General features: G+C 41.1%; 1 protein-coding gene across 6 annotated transcripts in view; it reads right to left on the bottom strand.

Moving 5' to 3' along the window:
• Positions 1 to 18,326, bottom strand: part of Rnf216 (ring finger protein 216) — a 131,915-nt gene that overhangs the window by 72,420 nt on the left and 41,169 nt on the right. For all 6 annotated transcript variants that reach the window (XM_048329859.1, XM_048329900.1, XM_048329885.1 and 3 more), the window contains 5 exons: positions 13,424 to 13,563; positions 9,771 to 9,821; positions 7,685 to 7,822; positions 1,918 to 2,066; positions 861 to 939 (listed from right to left, as the gene is read on the bottom strand). In XM_048329859.1, coding sequence (XP_048185816.1) covers positions 861 to 939; positions 1,918 to 2,066; positions 7,685 to 7,822; positions 9,771 to 9,821; positions 13,424 to 13,563 — 557 coding nt within the window. The remainder of the gene's footprint in view (positions 1 to 860; positions 940 to 1,917; positions 2,067 to 7,684; positions 7,823 to 9,770; positions 9,822 to 13,423; positions 13,564 to 18,326) is intronic.

Genomic DNA, 18,326 nt, shown 5'->3' with positions numbered 1-18,326 from the left:
AAGGATAGTCAGCTACTATGTTTTCTTAGTTCCAAGATTCTAGAAACTAATTAGGATAATTTTTAATTAACCTAGGGTAGAGATAAATTATTAAACAGGCACATCAGTCATAAGAGCATACCAATTTTATACAGAAATATTAACGATGAACACAAAAGCATAAAAGTTTTATACTACCAGTTTAGTTACTTCTTCCTTCTACCATCTCTACCTCAATTCTACTGCTCTACCCAAGACATTGTAATATTCAACTATGATTATGTGGTAGGAAAATGGGCCCAAACACATTTGCCTAGGTGGATACCAATATTCACTAAAAACTCTTAAGTGGCTTATAAATAGCTGACATACTTGAAAATCATCTTAGTTTAGATTAGAGTATGAGCCTAGTTAGAGAAAAAAGATTTGCAGCACAAAGGCGACTATACAGCTCTGGTCTCACCTTAGAACTGGAAAACTTATCAGACATGTCAGAGATGTCAATATGATGCCCAAATGCTATTTGAATTTTGGAGGCGACAAGAAGTGTGTATATATGGGTAATAGTTGAGCACAGGATAAGAAAAAGGGAAAGCAAGAAATATGACACAGTAGAAAAAAACTAAATTCCTGTTTTATATTAGTATACATTTGTCCTAAAAAATGTCAGAGAGTAGAGACTCAGTGAGCTCTGTAACCAGAATCCCACAAGTGGCTCCTACTTTGTAACCATGACAACCACCTTCACATGACTACTAAAAGGATGGCACTCACACTTTTCAAGTAGCAGCATGCAGACACAATATACATTGGATGAGCCATCAGGGAAGCTCGCAATACCAAAATCCAGAACAAGTGCAGGAAAAAGCTTGCTTCCTTACCTTCCGGCAGCGAGGGTTAGGACAGCTGAATCTCTTCACATCACTGTCCAACAAAGCAGGAAAGCTGCAGGAGGGGCACCTGGAAGCAGACAGCATAAACAGCAATACTAAGAGGGTAAAAGCTTGAAAAGGGTTAAGGCACTATTCATACTGAAAGTAAATTTTGCACTGGGCAACTACAGTGATTTTGCTTTTTTCCTATCAGTCCAGGGGTTTGAACTCAGAACCCTGGCAGTGTCCCTGAGCTATATGTCCTCGAGGCAGTCTACTACTTTGAGCTATAGCTCCACTTCCAGTTTTTAGGTGGTTACTGGAGATAAGAGCCTCACAGACTTTCCTGCCAGAGTTGGCTTCAAACTGTGATCCTTAGATCTCAGCCTCCTGAGCAACTAGGATTACAGGCACCAGCTACCAATGCCCAGAAGCTACAGTGTTTTTATATTCATTAGTTTCCATTAAAACATGGACCGAGCCTCTTTTCTGTCCTGTCCCTTCCGTAATATACAGGTACCATCTAGGTCCTGGCTGCTCAGTGTCAACCATTCAGTAAACATGTATCCCAACCTTTTGGAGAATTTCTTGTACACATCATTTTTCCTCAACCTAAAGCTCAGTGATTGTACCTATAAGCCAGAAAAGTAGGGAACTGCAAGTAATGCAGATGAAGATTTGATTTATAGAGTTTTCCACTTATAACTGATTACTGTATTTCTTAGCAAGAAAGGCACAAAACCCTGGCAGGTACAGCTTTGTTATAGAACCCCCCTCCCTCCTTTCCTTTTTTGCCAGTCCTGGGGCTTGGACTCAGGGCCTGAGCACTGTCCCTGAGCACTGGATTCCTTTTTCTAAAGGCTATCATTCTACCACTTAAGCCACAGCGCCACTTCTGGCTTTTTCTGTTTATGTGATGTTGAGGAATCGAACCCAGGGCTTCATGCATGCAAGGTAAGCACTCTACCACTAAGCCACATTCCCAGCCCTGTTACAGAATTTTCTCACTTGGGGAAAGCTCTCAGGCAGTCCTCACATTCAAGCATGAGTTATGTCAGAAACTCACCTGACAAGCTCATCAGCATAAGCAGCAGCAACTTCTTCTTCAGCCTTTCTCTCATAGTATTTATACAGGATGGTCTGGGGAAGCACTTTCTCCAGTTCACTGGTTGGGAATGAACACGTGCAGCTGCCTTCCATGCAGCTGAGATCTGACTAAAATGTTAAGGTAAACAGACACAGAAAAAAGAAAAGTCAACCAAGGTTCCAGAGCTGAACTGCATCTCTGAATGAGTATCAAGTAACAGTGGTTAATAACAGACTCTCCCTCCTCCCAGGTGGGAGAACAAACATTTTCACTGTCTTCTTTCCTGGGAAATCACACTTCAAACAAGGAAACCATGAAATGAAAACAGGAAGCCCAACTTTGATACTAATAGCAGCCCAAATTACAGTCACCAAGATGAAAAGTAGATGGAGGAAGAGCACCTGGATTAGTAGATCAGAAAGCCCTCGTTCAGTGTATGAAAAGAGAGCCTCCCTCAATGGATATGCAAAGCTGTACCCCTTAAGAAGGCAGTTTAGTCTAAGGAGGGTTAGAAATACATCAGCCATTGTAGAATTGTTTGGATCTTTAGTTCTTACTTCTTGCGACTGAATCAGCTCCCGGGACAAAGGAGAAAGGTTCAGGGTCAACAGAAGCAGCAGTAATAAGAGCTGAGGAGTGCCCTCAAGTGAAGTCTATACTTTCAACTCATTCCTTTCATTCTGCTCCAGAATGATGTAGACAGGATTCACACCCAAATCCAGTGAGAACATCCAACAGAATGCCATTTGAAGTTCACCATACAAAACTGTAATAGGCACTTAAAATCAATCTCACTAGCCTATTGCTCCAAAAGCTTCCAATATGAACAAAAAAGTGCCAGGTATCTAAGGAACACTTTCCTCAGATTAGCAGACACCAAGGAAACTACATGGAAAAACACTTATTAAACTTAGCAATAAAGTTGGGTACCAGTGGCTCAGTTAGGAGACTTAGATATGAAGGATTTCAGCTCAAAACCAATTCAGTCAGGAAAGTTCATGACACTCATACCTCCACTTTACCACCAGCCAAAAGTATTGCTGTGTGGCTCAAGTGGTAGAGTGCTAGCCTTGAGCAATAAAGCTCAAGGACAGCACCCAGGTCCTGAGTTGAAGCCCCAGTACTGGCACATGCAGCATGTGTGCACACACGCACACACACACACAGATACACACATTAACAATAGTTAAAATCTACAAAGTATTTATCATGTGTCAGAAAATACATACTTGATACCTTATTTAATGTTCCTAACAATCTTATGAGCATCTCCTTTGTGGAGAGGAAGAAGTTGGGACTTAGAATTTGACTAATTTGCTCAAGATACAAAGCCTACAAGTGGGAAGTCAAAAACCCAATATTCTCTGCCAGACTCCAAAGGTCATACTTTCTGGAAAACATAATCCTTACTGAAGCTTGAACTCAGGACTTGGGCACTGTCCCTTACATTTCTGGCTCAAGGATAACACTCTACCACTTGAGCTACAGCTTCCTTTCTGGCCTTCTGGAGGCTAAGAGTCTCCTGGACAAATTTCTTGCCTTGGCTAGCTGCAAATCATGATCCTCAGGTCTCAGTCTCCTGAGTAGCTAAAATTATAGGCATGAACTGCTGGTACCTGGCAAAGGCATTTTGTATTGTGCTTATGTTTTTCAATTACACTTTTTTTTTTTTATGGTACTGGGGTTTGAACTCAGGGCCCTGTACTTGCTAGACACTTCTTTCTACCACTTGAGCTACCAACATCAGTGTTAGGGCTCTTTAGGCCTCAGAAAGCAAATTTTCCTTCCCTGACCTTCTCATTCCCTTTTTTCATTTATTTTTTTTCTCCTCAAGGCAGCCACAAAAATTATAATTCCTCTTCTTCAAGGCTTGTCATAAAATTAAAACTCCATTTTTCCCCTGCCTTTTGGTCTTGGATCAGCCCAAACAGCAATTCTCTGACCTATCTGATAGCTTATCACCTCCTCTTTGCCCCAGGGGAGGGATCCTGCCCTGTACCCAGGGGAAAAGAATGCTGCACAAAGGCCAAGAACAATGTGAACCAACAGGCTTTGCCAGGTTTTCCCCATCTGTTAGCCTCAGATCATACTCTTCCTGTCCAATTACATTTCTACAGAAATAGGCATGCTCCAGTATAGGAGAACCAGTGACATGGTTTGAGTGGCAGAGGACGTGTCTAGAAAACATGAAATCTTTTTTTTTTTTTTTTTTTTTGCCAGTCCTGGGGCTTGAACTCAGGGCTTGAGCACTGTCCCTAGCTTCTTTTTGCTCAAGGCTAGCACTCTGCCACTTGAGCCACAGCGCCACTTCTGGCTTTTTCTATATATGTGGTGCTGAGGAATCTAACCCAGGGTTTCGGGTATACACTTTACCACTAGGCCATATTCCCAGTCCTGTGAAGTATTGAGTTTAAAAGAAGTCTCTATAAAAACTCAAAGGATAGGGTCTAGAGAGCTTTTGGACACTGAACAAACACATGGGGAGTTATAGGAAAATGAAAAAAAAAACTCACCCACATGTTGGAAAGGGGCCACATTCCAACACCATTGGGATAGAGCTTCTGTACTTGAGACTTCACCCTATGCATCTCTACCTGGCTATTTATCAGTATCCATTGTAATAAACCTGTGAATCTAAGTGTTTTCCCGACTTCTGAGAACTGTTCTGACAAACTGACACTATTGAGTAGGTTGCATGAAACCCAATTTTTAGCCAAATGGTCAGAAGTTCCAGAGACCTAGACTTGTTCAGCTGGTATCTACAATGGGGAGAGTCTTAGGGGCTAATTCTACTTAGAAAATCTTAGGAGCTAATCCTAATTCCTCTAAGTAAACTATCAGAATGGTCTTGTTTGCTGCTGGGGAGAAACCCCACATTTTGGGGTTACAGAAGTGATCTGTGCTGTGAATGTCTAGTAGGACAGCCTGAGGCTTAGTCTGGTTTTCCTTCAGGTTTGCAGAAATAGTTTTAGTTACTTTATGATCTTTCAAGATAATAAAAAATACTGATCATTTCTTCTGTTTCTTTTCTTTTTTTTTTGTTTTGTTTTGTTTTTGGCCAGTCCTGGGCCATCAACTCAGGGCCTGAGCACTGTCCCTGGCTTTTTTTTTGCTCAAGGCTAGCACTCTGCCACTTGAGCCACAGCGCCACTTCTGGCCATTTTCTGTATATGTGGTGCTGAGGAATTGAACCCAGGGCCTCATGTATACGAGGCAAGCACTCTTGCCACTAGGCCATATTCCCAGCCCCCATTTCTTCTGTTTCTTAATCTGGGTTTTAAATTACTTAAATTTAAATTCTACCTAATCCCTTCACCCTTTTTTGGTGTGTGATAATACTAGATATTAGGGGTGTAACTCAGGGCCTCCTTGAATTTTTTGTTTTTGTTGTGGGGTTTGAACTCAGGGTCTGGGTGCTGTCCCTGAGCTTTTGTGCTCAAGGCTAGCATTCTACCACTTTGAGCCACATAGTTCTACTTCTGGTTTTCTGATGGTTAATTGGAGATAAGAGTTTCACAGATTTTCCTGCCCAGGCTGGCTTTGAACCACATTCCTCAGATCTCAGCTTCCAGAGTAGCTAGGATTATAGGCATGAGCCACCAGAACCCTGGTTCCTCTCACATTTTTTTTTTTGCTCAGGGCTGACACTCCACCACTTGAGCCATATATCTCCACTTCCTGATTTGTTTTAAATAGTACTGAATTTGAATTTAAGGCCTTATACTTGCTAGAATGGAGCTTATTTGAGTTACATTTTTGGCTTTAGCCTTTTTTTTTTTTTTTTTGCTTTTGGGGCTAGTAGATCTTGGGACCTGGGAGCTATCCTTGAGCTCTTTTGCTTAAGGCTAGTGCTCTATCACTTTAAGCCACAGTGCCACTTCTGGTTTTCTGATGTTTAGAGATAAGAGTCCCTCAGACTTTCCTCCCTAGGCTGGCTTTGCACTGTGATCCTCAAATCTCAGCTTCTTGAGTAGCCAGGATTACGGTTATGAGCCATCAGTGCCTGGCTTTAGCCCTGCTTTTTGACTGTTATTTTGAAGATGAAGTCTCACAAACTTCCTTTTCTGCTCAGGTTTTACTTGAACTTTAATTCTCCAGTTTAATTAGCTCCTCTTCAGTAGCTAAGATAACCAGTACCTGATTACTTATGGCAACTTCTCGGTGTACCACCAGGAAGTATATGATGCTAATTCGTGGGATGACAGGTGATACCATGACAGCAGTACAAGTGCTCCATTACCATACCCCCAGTGGTTCTAGTGTGTTTTTCAGATTAGAATCTGGCTAACTTTTGTTTGGCTTTGAAATGTGATTATCTTTTCTCTCCTTTGGGAGTAGCTGGAATTGCAGGCATGAACCACTGCTCTTGGACCATATTTTAAGTTTTCTATTGTTGTTGAAACAAAATACCAAAAATATAATGGTGCAAAACAATACAAATTTTCTTCCCATACTGCTCTACGCTGTTTAAAAGCAACTGACTTTGCAAAGAGTAGTAAAATCTTTCAGAAGCCACAAAATCCTAGTTACTCTGGAGTCAGAGATCTAAGGATCACAGTTTAAAGCCAACCCAGGCAGAAAAGTCAGTTTTTAACTTTTTTTTTTTTGGTCAGCAGTGAGGCTTGAACTCAGGGCCTGGGTGCTGTCCTGTCCCTGAGCTCAAGGCTAGCATTCTACCACTTTGAGCCATAGTGCCACTTTTGGTTTTCTGGTGATTAACTGAAGACAATAAATAATAGTCTTTTGGTCTTTCCTATCAGGGCTGGCTTGGAACTGTATCCTCAGGTCTCAGCCTCTTAAGTAGCTAGTATTATAGATATGAGTCACTGGTACCCGGATTAGTGAAACTCTTATCGCCAATTAACAAGCAAAAACCAGAAGTGGAGGCATGGCTCAAGTGGTAGAATGCAAACTTGGAGTGAAACAGCCAACTGAGAGTTTGGGGCTCCAAGTTCAAACCCAGTACGGGAACATTAAAAAAAAGGGGGGGGGCTGGGAAGAGTGCTTGCCTCCTACACATGAAGCTCTCGGTTCGATTCCCCAGCACCACATATATGGAAAATGGCCAGAAGGGGCGCTGTGGCTCAGGTGGCAGAGTGCTAGCCTTGAGCGGGAAGAAGCCAGGGACGGTGCTCAGGCCCTGAGTCCAAGGCCCAGGACTGGCCAAAAAAAAAAAAAGACCTTATATGAGAGTCTAATATGTACTTTAATCCAACTATAAAATCCTTTTAATTATATGTAAAACTTACTAATTCATTCTCCTATGCTCAAATAAGATGAAAGTTCTAAGTGCATCCTCAATCTGATGATGAACAAGGTGAGCGCTCAGGAAAGCCCTGTGAGGCTAGGGGTGGGGACACAGGAGACTTCTACCAGTCTCAGAAAAGAAACTGCTATACTCACAATCAACAATCCCATGAGTCAGGTCATAATCAGAAGAATTCTACAGCTGGGAATATGGCCTAGTGGCAAGAGTGCTTGCCTCGTATACATGAAGCCCCAGGTTCGATTCCTCAGCACCAAATGTATAGAAAATGGCCAGAAGTGGCGCTGTGGCTCAAGTGGTAGAGTGCTAGCCTTGAGCAAAAAGAAGCCAGAGACAGTGCTCAGGCCCCGAGTCTAAGGCCCAGGACTGGCAAAAAAAAAAAAAAAAGAAGAATTCTACAAGCAGCACTTGCCTATTTGCATGGTTAACTCTGGACTGTGAATGTTTCCTATATAATTTAGAATATTAAGCAGATCTTACCTTTCCAGATCCGAAGACTGCCTCCTGGGCATATCTGATGAGACACTCTTTGCAGAATAAATGAGCATCAGCACACTGTGTCAGCTCCTCAAATGGAAATTCTCCATAGCAGCAGCGGCACTCAATTAGCTGGCCATCCTGTAGGCCACCAGAGACACATGTGAATTAGCTAAAATGCTCACTTGGCACCTGTGTATGGAGAGGCCTTATCTCCTAGCCCCCACATACCTCCCTGCAATGTACACATATTCTGAGGTCCAAAGGGACCCCCAGAAGGTACTAAATTAGTTTTTTTCTGATATCTAAACATAGTTCAGAAAAGCCAAGTATGGTGACACATGACTATAATCCCAGAATTTGGGAGATTGAGACAGTAGGAATATGATTTTGAGTCCAATCTGGGCTACACAGCAAGATACTGTCTGAAAAAGTGAACAACTAAGTAAAGGCAGCTCAGGTTCACAGCAAAAGATAGCAAGCTTTTCTCCCTCTTTTTGGAGTGTTTTTTGGACTAATTCTTTTTTTGCTTGTCCTGGGGCTTGAACTCAGGGCCTGGACTCTATGCCTGAGCCTCTCTATGCTCCAAGTTAGGGCTCTACCACTTGAGCCACAGCACCACTTCCAGCCTTTTCTGTTTATCTGAAAAACTTCCAAAAGTTGTATTTTTTTTCTTTGTGTTTTCAGACAACAATATGAAGGGATCTGTAAGGTATATTAAAGTAAGTAGCTGATAAAGGAGAACACCACGTGGTACTCAGGCAGGAGAGAAAAGTTTATTCCAGAACTGCTGGCCTGTGGCCGAGATGATGCATGACCAGAAAGAAGGGCTGAACCACCACTGGCCATGCCTTATCTAGGGCAAGGGCAGAAAATATGGCCAGGTGGATTGTATGTGACCTCAGAGAATGGGGAACTAACTGCTTCCAGGTGTTCTAGTTACTTACATAATGCAGGTACTAGGCGCAAACAAACAGGTGGGGGCATCTGCATGGTGCCCTCCCGAGGGTGGACCTTACAGGATCATAACTCAGTCTGAGTTTTCTTTTGCCTGCATGGGGGCTTGAATTCAGGGCTTTATATTCTGTGGCTGGTGAAATACCACTTGCACCATGCCTTCAATCCCTCTTTTTGTATTGTTGTGGTTTTTTTTGCCAGTCCTGGGCCTTGGACTCAGGGCCTGAGCACTGTCCCTGGCTTCTTTTTGCTCAAGGCTAGCACTCTACCACTTGAGTCACAGAGCCACTTTTGGCTTTTTCTATATATGTGGTGCTTAGGAAGTAAACCCAGGGCTTCGTGAATGCAAGACAAGCACTCTTGCCACTAGGCCATATTCCCAGCCCCTAATCCCTCTTTTTTATGTGTGCCAGAACTGGGGTTTGAACTCAGGGCCTCTCACTCTTGCTTAGCTTTTTTTGCTCAAGGCTGGTGCTTTACCACTTGAGTCCTACCTCCACTTCTGACTTTCAGCTGATTAAACTTTTCTGCCTTGGCTGGCTTTAAACTGCAATTGTCAGATTTCAGTCTCCTGGGCAGCTAGGATTATAACCCTTGCTTCAGGCCAAACTTTATCTTAAGGAACTAATGAAGTTAAGTGACCTTGTACCTTCAATTGACAAACTAGGACTCAATCTTTTTATTCACTACACTGACAACTCCAGCCACAATCAGCTTGTTCCCTCAATATTAGAAAAGGCCACTACCATATTAAGCAGCAGCAAATGCCCAAGGCCAGATGTGCACACTATCCTCTAAGAGTGTTCTTTAAGAAGAAATTGCTATCACTAACTCCCTGCTGCAGTTCTGATTCAGGTAGTTAGAATGACTGCTAGCTCCTGTAACCTGGTTGTAACCTGGGTAAACTGAGCAACTGAAAAGGAGAAGTTTATTTTTAAGGTATCAAGGAAATATGATTTAGGAAGGGAAGGCCATGAGATCACTCAGAATAAATGAATTAGGTGAGATTTCAAAGTATTCTCCTCCCCCTCTTTTTTTTTTGCTGGTACTGGGGCTTGAACCCCGATCCTCAGATCTGTCTCCTGAGTAGCTAGGATTACAAGCATGCACCACCAGCACCAGCTCAAAATACCTTTTGATATTGTTCTTCATTCATCTGCAGGGCAAGCAAAAAGTCTTCATGCTGGGAGGGGGGAAAGTCATACATTCAGATACAAGTAAAATAATAAAGGTAATACAAACAGTATTTCCTTCAATGAATGTTACTCTATCGTTACCATGCATCTCTTCAGTTACATAATTTAGTCTTAAAAAAGAACCTAGAACAACTTGTTGAGTAAGTAAATGAATAAAAACCAAGTTTGATTACACAGTATGCTGATGAGGCTGGGAGGCAACATTGCTGAGAATGCAAAACAGCAGAACCACTTTTAGGAATCTGGCCCAAAGATGTCTTGGGCTAAAAAGATGAAACAATATATACACAACTTAATTTTCCAAGGTCTTTTTTTAATGGCAAAACAGTGACATAAATTTCTTCTATCAGGGCTGGGAATGTAGCTTAGCAGTACAGTGCTTGCCTAGCAAGCATGAAGCCCTAGATTAAATTCCTCAGCACCGCATAAACAGAAAAAGCTGGAAGTGGCGCTGTGGCTCAAGTGGTAGAGCCCTACTAGCCTTGAGCAAAAAGAAGCCAGGGACAGTGCTCAGGCCCTGAGTCCAAGCCCCAGGACTGGCAAAAATACTCTCTTTCTCTCTTAATTATGGAAGCCAGAAGCTCAAAATCAAGATGTCAGAAGGGTTAGTTCCTGCTAGAGGTTCTGAGGGGGAAATCACTCTCTGCCTCTCTCATAGCTTCTGGACATCTGTGACAATCCTTAACATTCCTTGGCTTGTAGGCACATACACTAATCTTGGCCTTGAAGTCTCCTTTGCATCACCTATCTCCATCTTCTTTTAAAACATCTTTTATTGTTATTATAAAGGTAATGTACAGACGGGTTATAGTTATAGACATCAGGTAAACAGTACTTTTTTTTTTGGATAATGTCATCTCTTCCTTAACTCTTTTGCAATTTTTCTCTTCTATCCCCACCCACAAGTTGTATAGTTAATTTTCAACATACTGTCCAGTGAGTACCACTGCTGCATTTGTTCACCCTTTGTCCCTCCATTTCTATGTCTCCCTTATACTTCCAAAGACATAACAAATAAAAAAGAAAACAAAAACAGCAAAAAAGAAAAAAACTTCTGTTTTTCACTTTCTAGAGTTCATTTTGATAAATATTATTTTGTATGATCAGATGTACATAGGTGTTGTACCTTTCTGTTCGTTTCCTGAGAGTATCCTCCTTTGGTCTCACTGTGTGTGATGGGCCTAGAGCCAAGGTCCTATTTATAATAGCAAAAACTCAGAGCCAGGTATGGTGGTGGCAAGTACCTGTAATTTCAACACTTAGAGGCTGAGGCAGGATGATGGAGAGTTTGAGGCCAGACTAAGCTACATAACAAGACGCTATTGCCCACCTCCAAACAAACAAGAATTAACAAAAAAGACAAAAAACTCTCCCATTCCATGAAACTTCAAAACAACCCTGAAGGTTTGACCAAAAGAAAAATGATGGAGTATGCTCTAGTACTACACCCAATGACACACTAGGCAGTTTTAAAAAGGAAAGAGATTAACAGATGCTGATGTCTTACACCAGTAACCTTAGCTGTTGAGGGGGGTGAGATCTAGAGGATCTCTGAAGCCAGCTCTGGCAGATAAGTCTGTGAGACTCCATCTCCAATTGACTAGCAATAGTCAGAGCTGGAGGTATGCCTCAAGTGGTAGGGAGTCAACTGAGCAAGAAAGCCAAGGCACCAAGGTCCTGAGGACTTTTTTGGTAAGTTCTGCCATTACCTGCTTCACCCCCCTCCCCCGAAAAAAAAAAAAGGAAAGAGAAAGATATCTTTCAGTGGCTATAAAGTCATCACTAGAACACATGTTCTAAAAAGGCAAGAAAGAAGAATGTGAATCTTATTACTCTTTAGATAACAGTGATAAAAAATCCAGACACATGCTTGTTTTTACGTAAAATAAAGGTTAAAAAAAATGAAAAGCCAATTCCCACGCTGGTGGCTAATGCCAAGAAATCCTAGCTACTCAGGATCTCAGTTCAAATCAGGAAGACTGTTATCTCCAATTCATCTCCAGAAAACTGGAAGTAGAGCCGTGACTCAAAATGGTAGAATGCTAGCCTTGAGCAAAAAAGCTCAGGGACATTGTCCAGGCCCTGAATTCAAGCTCCATGTTGGGTCTCAAATAACCAAAAATTAAATGATTTAATTGTTCATTAAATGAATAACATAACCAGATAATTTCAAGTAACATTTTTTGAAACATTCACTTTCTTTAAAAATTTTTTTAAAAAGACTGTGTAACCTAAGATGGCCTCAAATTCTTGACTCTCTTGCTTTAGCATCTTTCTCAAGTGTTGGAAATATAACTGTTTACCACCATACCCAGCTCAAATTAGTTTTTAAAAATGTGACTGTATGATGGGTACTGGTGGGCTATACCTGTAACCCTACTCAGGAGGCTGAAATCTGAGGACCATGGTTCAAAGCTAACCTGGGCAGAAAACCCTTTGAGACTCTTAATTTTCAAATAAGCATAAAACAGCTGGAAATGGAGCTGTGGCTAAGGACAGGAGCCCTGGGATAGCGCCCAGGCTCCACAAGCCTCAGGACCAGTACAATTAAAAACAACAACAACAAAAAGTGTCTGATGAGGGGCTGGGGATATGGCCTAGTGGCAAGAGTGCTTGCCTCCTATACATGAGGCTCTGGGTTCAATTCCCCAGCACCACATATACAGAAAATGGCCAGAAGTGGCGCTGTGGCTCAAGTGGCAGAGTGCTAGCCTTGAGCAAAAAAGAAGCCAGGGACAGTGCTCAGGCTCTGAGTCCAAGCCCCAGAACTGGCCAAAAAAAAAAAGAAAAAAAAAGTGTCTGGTGGTGAAGACAATATTCAGTCCTATCATTTTGTACTATAAAAGCTTGATTCACACTAAGGCACCATTACTTCTGTACTGTTGATGCTAATTCATCTTAGCACTGCTGTAAGTCGTGTGATCTCACAGATCCTGTAATAACTCTTAGGGAACCCAGGACCTGGGGCTACTCTAAGAGATACTGCTACAGAAAATGCTTAAACAAACAATATTCTGATTGATTTGAACATTTGACACTCCATTTGAGAAAACCTTATAGCTAAATGGAAACTCACTCTCTGGGGTTTTTCCATCACTAAAACCTCAGAGAGGTGGAACATACATTATGAAGTTCCAATTCAAATTCTCTAACAGTCTGATTGTTAGAAAACTTGAGTCTGAATCATTATAAAACCCAGTTTTGTTTCCTATTTTAAAATCTGCCATGGTTGGGCATTGGTGGCTCACGCCTGCAATCCTAGCTTCTCAGGAGGTGGAGATTTGAGGACTGAGGTTCCAAGCCAGCCCTGGCAGAAAAGTCCACGGACTCATATCTCCAATTAACCACCAAAAAGCAGGCATGTACACATGCATATGCAGGTGTGCACATGTGCACACACACACACAAACACCGTTTCTTAGGGTGTTGCTAGGTAGCCCAGGCAGACCTTAAACTTGTGCTCTTCCTGTCTGAGATGTGTACCTCCAAACCCAGCTTAAAAAGGTAAATCTTAAAAGGATAGCTTTGTATCATGCCCAACAGGGAGCAAGTGGGAAACATATTCTAAGTGCAAAGCATGGCTTCCTACCTCTGCCATTTCTTTGATTTTCTGCTCATAGAATTCTTGCTCTTGCTGCACAGCTGGAAGAAGGGCCCTCTGGTCATAGGACCTACAATGTCGCCGCTTATTTTCCAGAAAGAACATCCGCTTTTCTATTTTTATGTCACCTGTAAGACACATAGCAATTCACAATCGTGTACACAACTGTGTACTAGGAGTCCAGGCTAGCCACTCCCTGTCTCCTGCAGCTTCTCTCCCCCCACCCCCCATCCACTTAGGCCTTTCCATAACATACTCTGCAGCTAAAACTGTGCCTTTCACCAATCCTAAATGACTTCACACCTTCTGGCCTTCCTTTGTGTATACCAAGTGAAACCTTTGCTACCAATTGTATATCATGGGGTGGCTAAACAATTATTACCCATTATACTTTAGAGCTTTGGATTATTATGAACAGAGTGATCTATAACTGTTTATTGATCAACCTACAATTCAGTTGGGTATACAGGAAGAGGAAGTGCCAAATAATGGGATGTTTACTGCAAAAAATGTCAGATTTCCAAAGAAGTTGTTTCGGGGTTGGGAATATGGCCTAGTGGTAAAGTGCTTGCCTCGTATACATGAAGCCATGGGTTCGATTCCTCAGCACCACATATGAAGAAAATGGTAAGAAGTGGCGCTGTGGCTCAAGTGGCAGAGTGCCACTTTTTGACTTGAGCAAAAAGAAGCCAGGAACAGTGCTCAGGCCGTGAGTCCACGCCCCAGGACTGGCAACAAAAACAAACAAATAAACCAAAGAAATTGTTTCAATTTATATCCTTGTATCAGCAATGTGTAGGTTCTAGTTGCTCCACATGCTTGCCAACATCTGATATGTTCAGTTTTTTATTTTAGTAATTCTGATAAGTGTAAAGCTCTGCATGTATTTTTCTTTAATTTAAAAATATTCACATATATAGAAAAGCTGAAAGAGTACTGCTTGTAGCTTACTATGTATGTCAGGATGGCCTTTTCCAAAGAGAAATTTTAATTTACTCACTGTTTGTTCTCCCATACTGGGATATGAACAGAGCTTGTACTTTCTAGTCTTTTGTTTTAGGCCTACAGATATATAATTACTTTAGCACTGTTTGTTTAAAAGGATGTTTCCTACAAAAAGCTGGTTCTTTGAAAAAGTTAATAAAATTGACAAGACTGCTAGGCAAGACTGACAAAGAAGAGATGAGATTCAAGTCAATAAAATCAGAGATGCCATAGAAAACATTACAACAAACATCCAAGAAACCCAAACAATTATAAAGGACTACTTTCAATATCTATAATAAAAAAGGAAAATCAATAAAAAACAGACAAATTTCTAAAGATATACAAACTGCCTAAGCTGAACTAAGAAGAAGATATAACCCAGACAAGCAACAAGATTGAGGAAGTAATTACAAGTCTTCCCACAGGGAAGCCCAGGTCCCCATAGATTCACTGCTGAGTTCTCTAGGAATTTTAAAGATGAACTAACGTGGGCTGGGGATATGGCCTAGTGGCAAGAGTGCCTGCCTCATATACATGAGGCCCTGGGTTCGATTCCCCAGCACCACATATACAGAAAATGGCCAGAAGTGGAGCTGTGGCTCAAGTGGCAGAGTGCTAGCCTTGAGCAAAACAAAGCCAGGGACAGTGCTCAGGCCCTGAGTCTAAGCCCCAGGACTGGCCAAAAATAAATAAATAAATAAATAAAGATGAACTAACACCAATACTCCTCAAGCTTTTCTATGAAATTCCAAACTTGTTCTATGAAGCCAGTATCATAGCATCTCAAAACCAGGTAAGAATCCAATAAAAAAAGGGAATTACAGAAAAATTTCTCTGATTAACATAGGTGTGAAGCTCTTTATAAAATACTAGCTAACAGAAACATATATTTTGATCAATTATGCTTCATCCCACAGATACAAGTCTGGTTTAACATGCACAAATAAATAAATGTAATTTACCACCTCAACAGAACCAAGGAAAAGAACCACATGGTCACATCTGTATCTGAAGAAAAAGTCTTCAACAACATACAGTATCCACTCATGTTAAAAGTTTTGGAGTAGAGCTGGGATGTAGCTTAGTAGAAAAGCACAACATCCTTGGTTCAATCCCCAGTACAAAAAAAAAAAAGTTCTAGAGAAGCTAGAATAGAAGGAACATTCCTTAAAAAAAATAAGGCTATCTATAATAGACCAATAGCCAACATCATACTGAATGGGAAAAAATTTAAACCATTTCCTTTAAAATTAGGAACAAGGCAAAGATTTCCACTTTTTCTATTCCTCTTCAATATACTTCTGAAATTCCTAGCCAGAGCAATACGGCAAGGAAAGGACATAAAAGGGATTCTCATAGCAAAGAATAAATAAAACGATTCCTACTTGCAGATGGCAGAATCTTATACCTAAAGGACCCCGAAAAACTCTATCCCTAAGTTCCTAGAGCTGACCAACCACTTTGACAAACTAGCAGATAGGGGGCTGAGAATATGGCCTAGTGGTAGAGTGCTTGCCTCGTATACATGAAGCCCTGGGTTCAATTCCTCAGCACCACATATATAGAAAAAGGCAGAAGTGATGCTGTGGCTCAAGTGGTAGAGTGTTAGCCTTGGGCAAGAAGAAGCCAGGGACCTCAGGCCCCAAGTTGAAGCTCTAGGACTGGAAAAAAAAAAAAAAAAAAAAAACAGGGAAAAAAATTAACCCACAAAACCCAGTAGCCTTTCTGTATGCCAATAATGTACAAGCAAAAAGGGAAATCTTGAAAACAACTCCACTTGCAATAGCCTTAAAAAAACAAACAAACTAAGAATTAACCTAACCAAAGATGTGAAAGAATTTTATAGCAAAAACTATAAAAATCTAAAGAAAGAAATCAAAGAGGAGACCAGGAAATGGAAAGTCCTTCCATGTTCATGAATAGGTAGGATCAATAGTGAAAATGGCCATACTGCCAAAAATGTCATACAAATTCAATGTAATCCCCATCAAAATCCCAATGACGCTCTTTACCAAGATAAAGAGAACAATCCCAAAATTCATATAGAACAACAAAAGACCTAGAATAGCCAAAAAAATTCTAGGCAAAAAAAAAAAAAAAAAAGAAAAGCAACGTGGGTGGTTATCACAATACCAGACCTCAAACTCTAGTACAAAGCCATAATAAGAAAAACAGCTTTGGGGGGAGGGGGGAATGGGGGAGGAGGTAACAAACAGTATAAGAAATGTATCCAATGCCTAATATATGAAACTGTAACCTCTCTGTACATCAGTTTGACAATAAAATTTTTTAAAAATGTAAAAAACAAACAAAAATAACAACCAGCTTGGTATTGGCACAAAAATAGATCTGAAGATCAATGGAATAGATTAGAAGATCCAGAAATAAAATCATACACTTACAGTTATCTGATATTTGACAAGGGAACCAAAGACTACAGTAAAAAAGAAATAGCCTCTTCAATAACTGGTGCTGGGAAAACTTGGCATACATATGCAGAAAACCAAACAAACACTGTTTGTCATCATGCACTATGATCAATTCAAAGTGAATCAATATCAGATCCAAAACTTTGAGACGAATGCAAGAGAGAGTAGAAGAAACATTAGAACTTATAAGTATAGGTAGAAACTTCTTGAATAGAGTCCCAGGAGTACAACAGACAGAAGAGATACTTGACGAGTAGGACTACATCAAAATAAAGTTTCTGGGGCTGGGGATATAGCCTAGTGGCAAGAGTGCCTGCCTCGGATACACGAGGCCCTAGGTTCGATTCCCCAGCACCACATATACAGAAAACGGCCAGAAGCGGCGCTGTGGCTCAAGTGGCAGAGTGCTAGCCTTGAGCGGGAAGAAGCCAGGGACAGTGCTCAGGCCCTGAGTCCAAGGCCCAGGACTGGCAAAAAAAAAATAAAATAAAATAAAGTTTCTGCACAGCTAAGGACATAGTTACTAAACTATAAAGACAGCCAACAAACTGGGAAAAGATCTTTACCAGCAATATATCAGACAAGGGCCTAATATCCAATATATACAAGGAGTTCAAGAAACTAACCCCTCCCAAATTTAATAAACCAATCACTAAATGGGTAAGGGAGCCAAGCAGAGACTACTCAGAAGAAGAGGTTAAGAATGGCAAAGAAATACATGAGGAAATACTCATGGCCATAAAATACCTGGCCATAAAAGACATGCAAATCAAAACAACTCTGAGATTCCAACTCATCCCAGTAAGATTGGCCAACACATTGTGAATTTGAACAACAAATGTTGGTGGGGATGTGGGGAAAAAGGAGCTCTACTGCACTGCTGATGGGAATGTAAACTAGTACAACCACTCTGGATAGCAGTCTGGAGGTTCCTCAAAAAACTAAACATAGACCTTCCCTGTGACCCAGCCATACTACTCCTAGGCATCTATCCTGAACATCATGACAGGTTAAGGACACCTGCACATCCATATTCATTGCTGCACTGTTTACAATAGCCAAGATATGGAAACAGCCCAGATAACCCACAATAGATGAGTGGATCAAAAAAATATGATACCTATACACAATGGAATTTTACACATAGCCATTAGAAAGAAATTCTAGATATCAACACAGTGAAACCAAAAGAGGATACTCTTAGGAAATAATATACATACTTAAACAAACTCCATGGCAAAGAAACAAGAGATTTTTTTTTAACGTTTTTAGTTTTTCATGATTCTGTCTTCTTTACCTTTAAGAATTGTGCCTTCAAGTGTACATCTTCTGAAGGGTTGGGAGGAAGATATAGAACTCAGGGAAGAAGAGTGAAAAAGTACAGCAGTAGAGCTCATTGGACATTGATGAAAGTGAACTATACACCGCATGGGTGGAGACGGGAGGGAGGGAATGGAGACAGAAGACACTATACT

This window comes from Perognathus longimembris, chromosome 1, assembly GCF_023159225.1.
Source record: "Perognathus longimembris pacificus isolate PPM17 chromosome 1, ASM2315922v1, whole genome shotgun sequence".
Lineage (NCBI taxonomy): Eukaryota > Metazoa > Chordata > Mammalia > Rodentia > Heteromyidae > Perognathus > Perognathus longimembris.
This window is presented reverse-complemented; position numbering and strand designations above follow the sequence as displayed.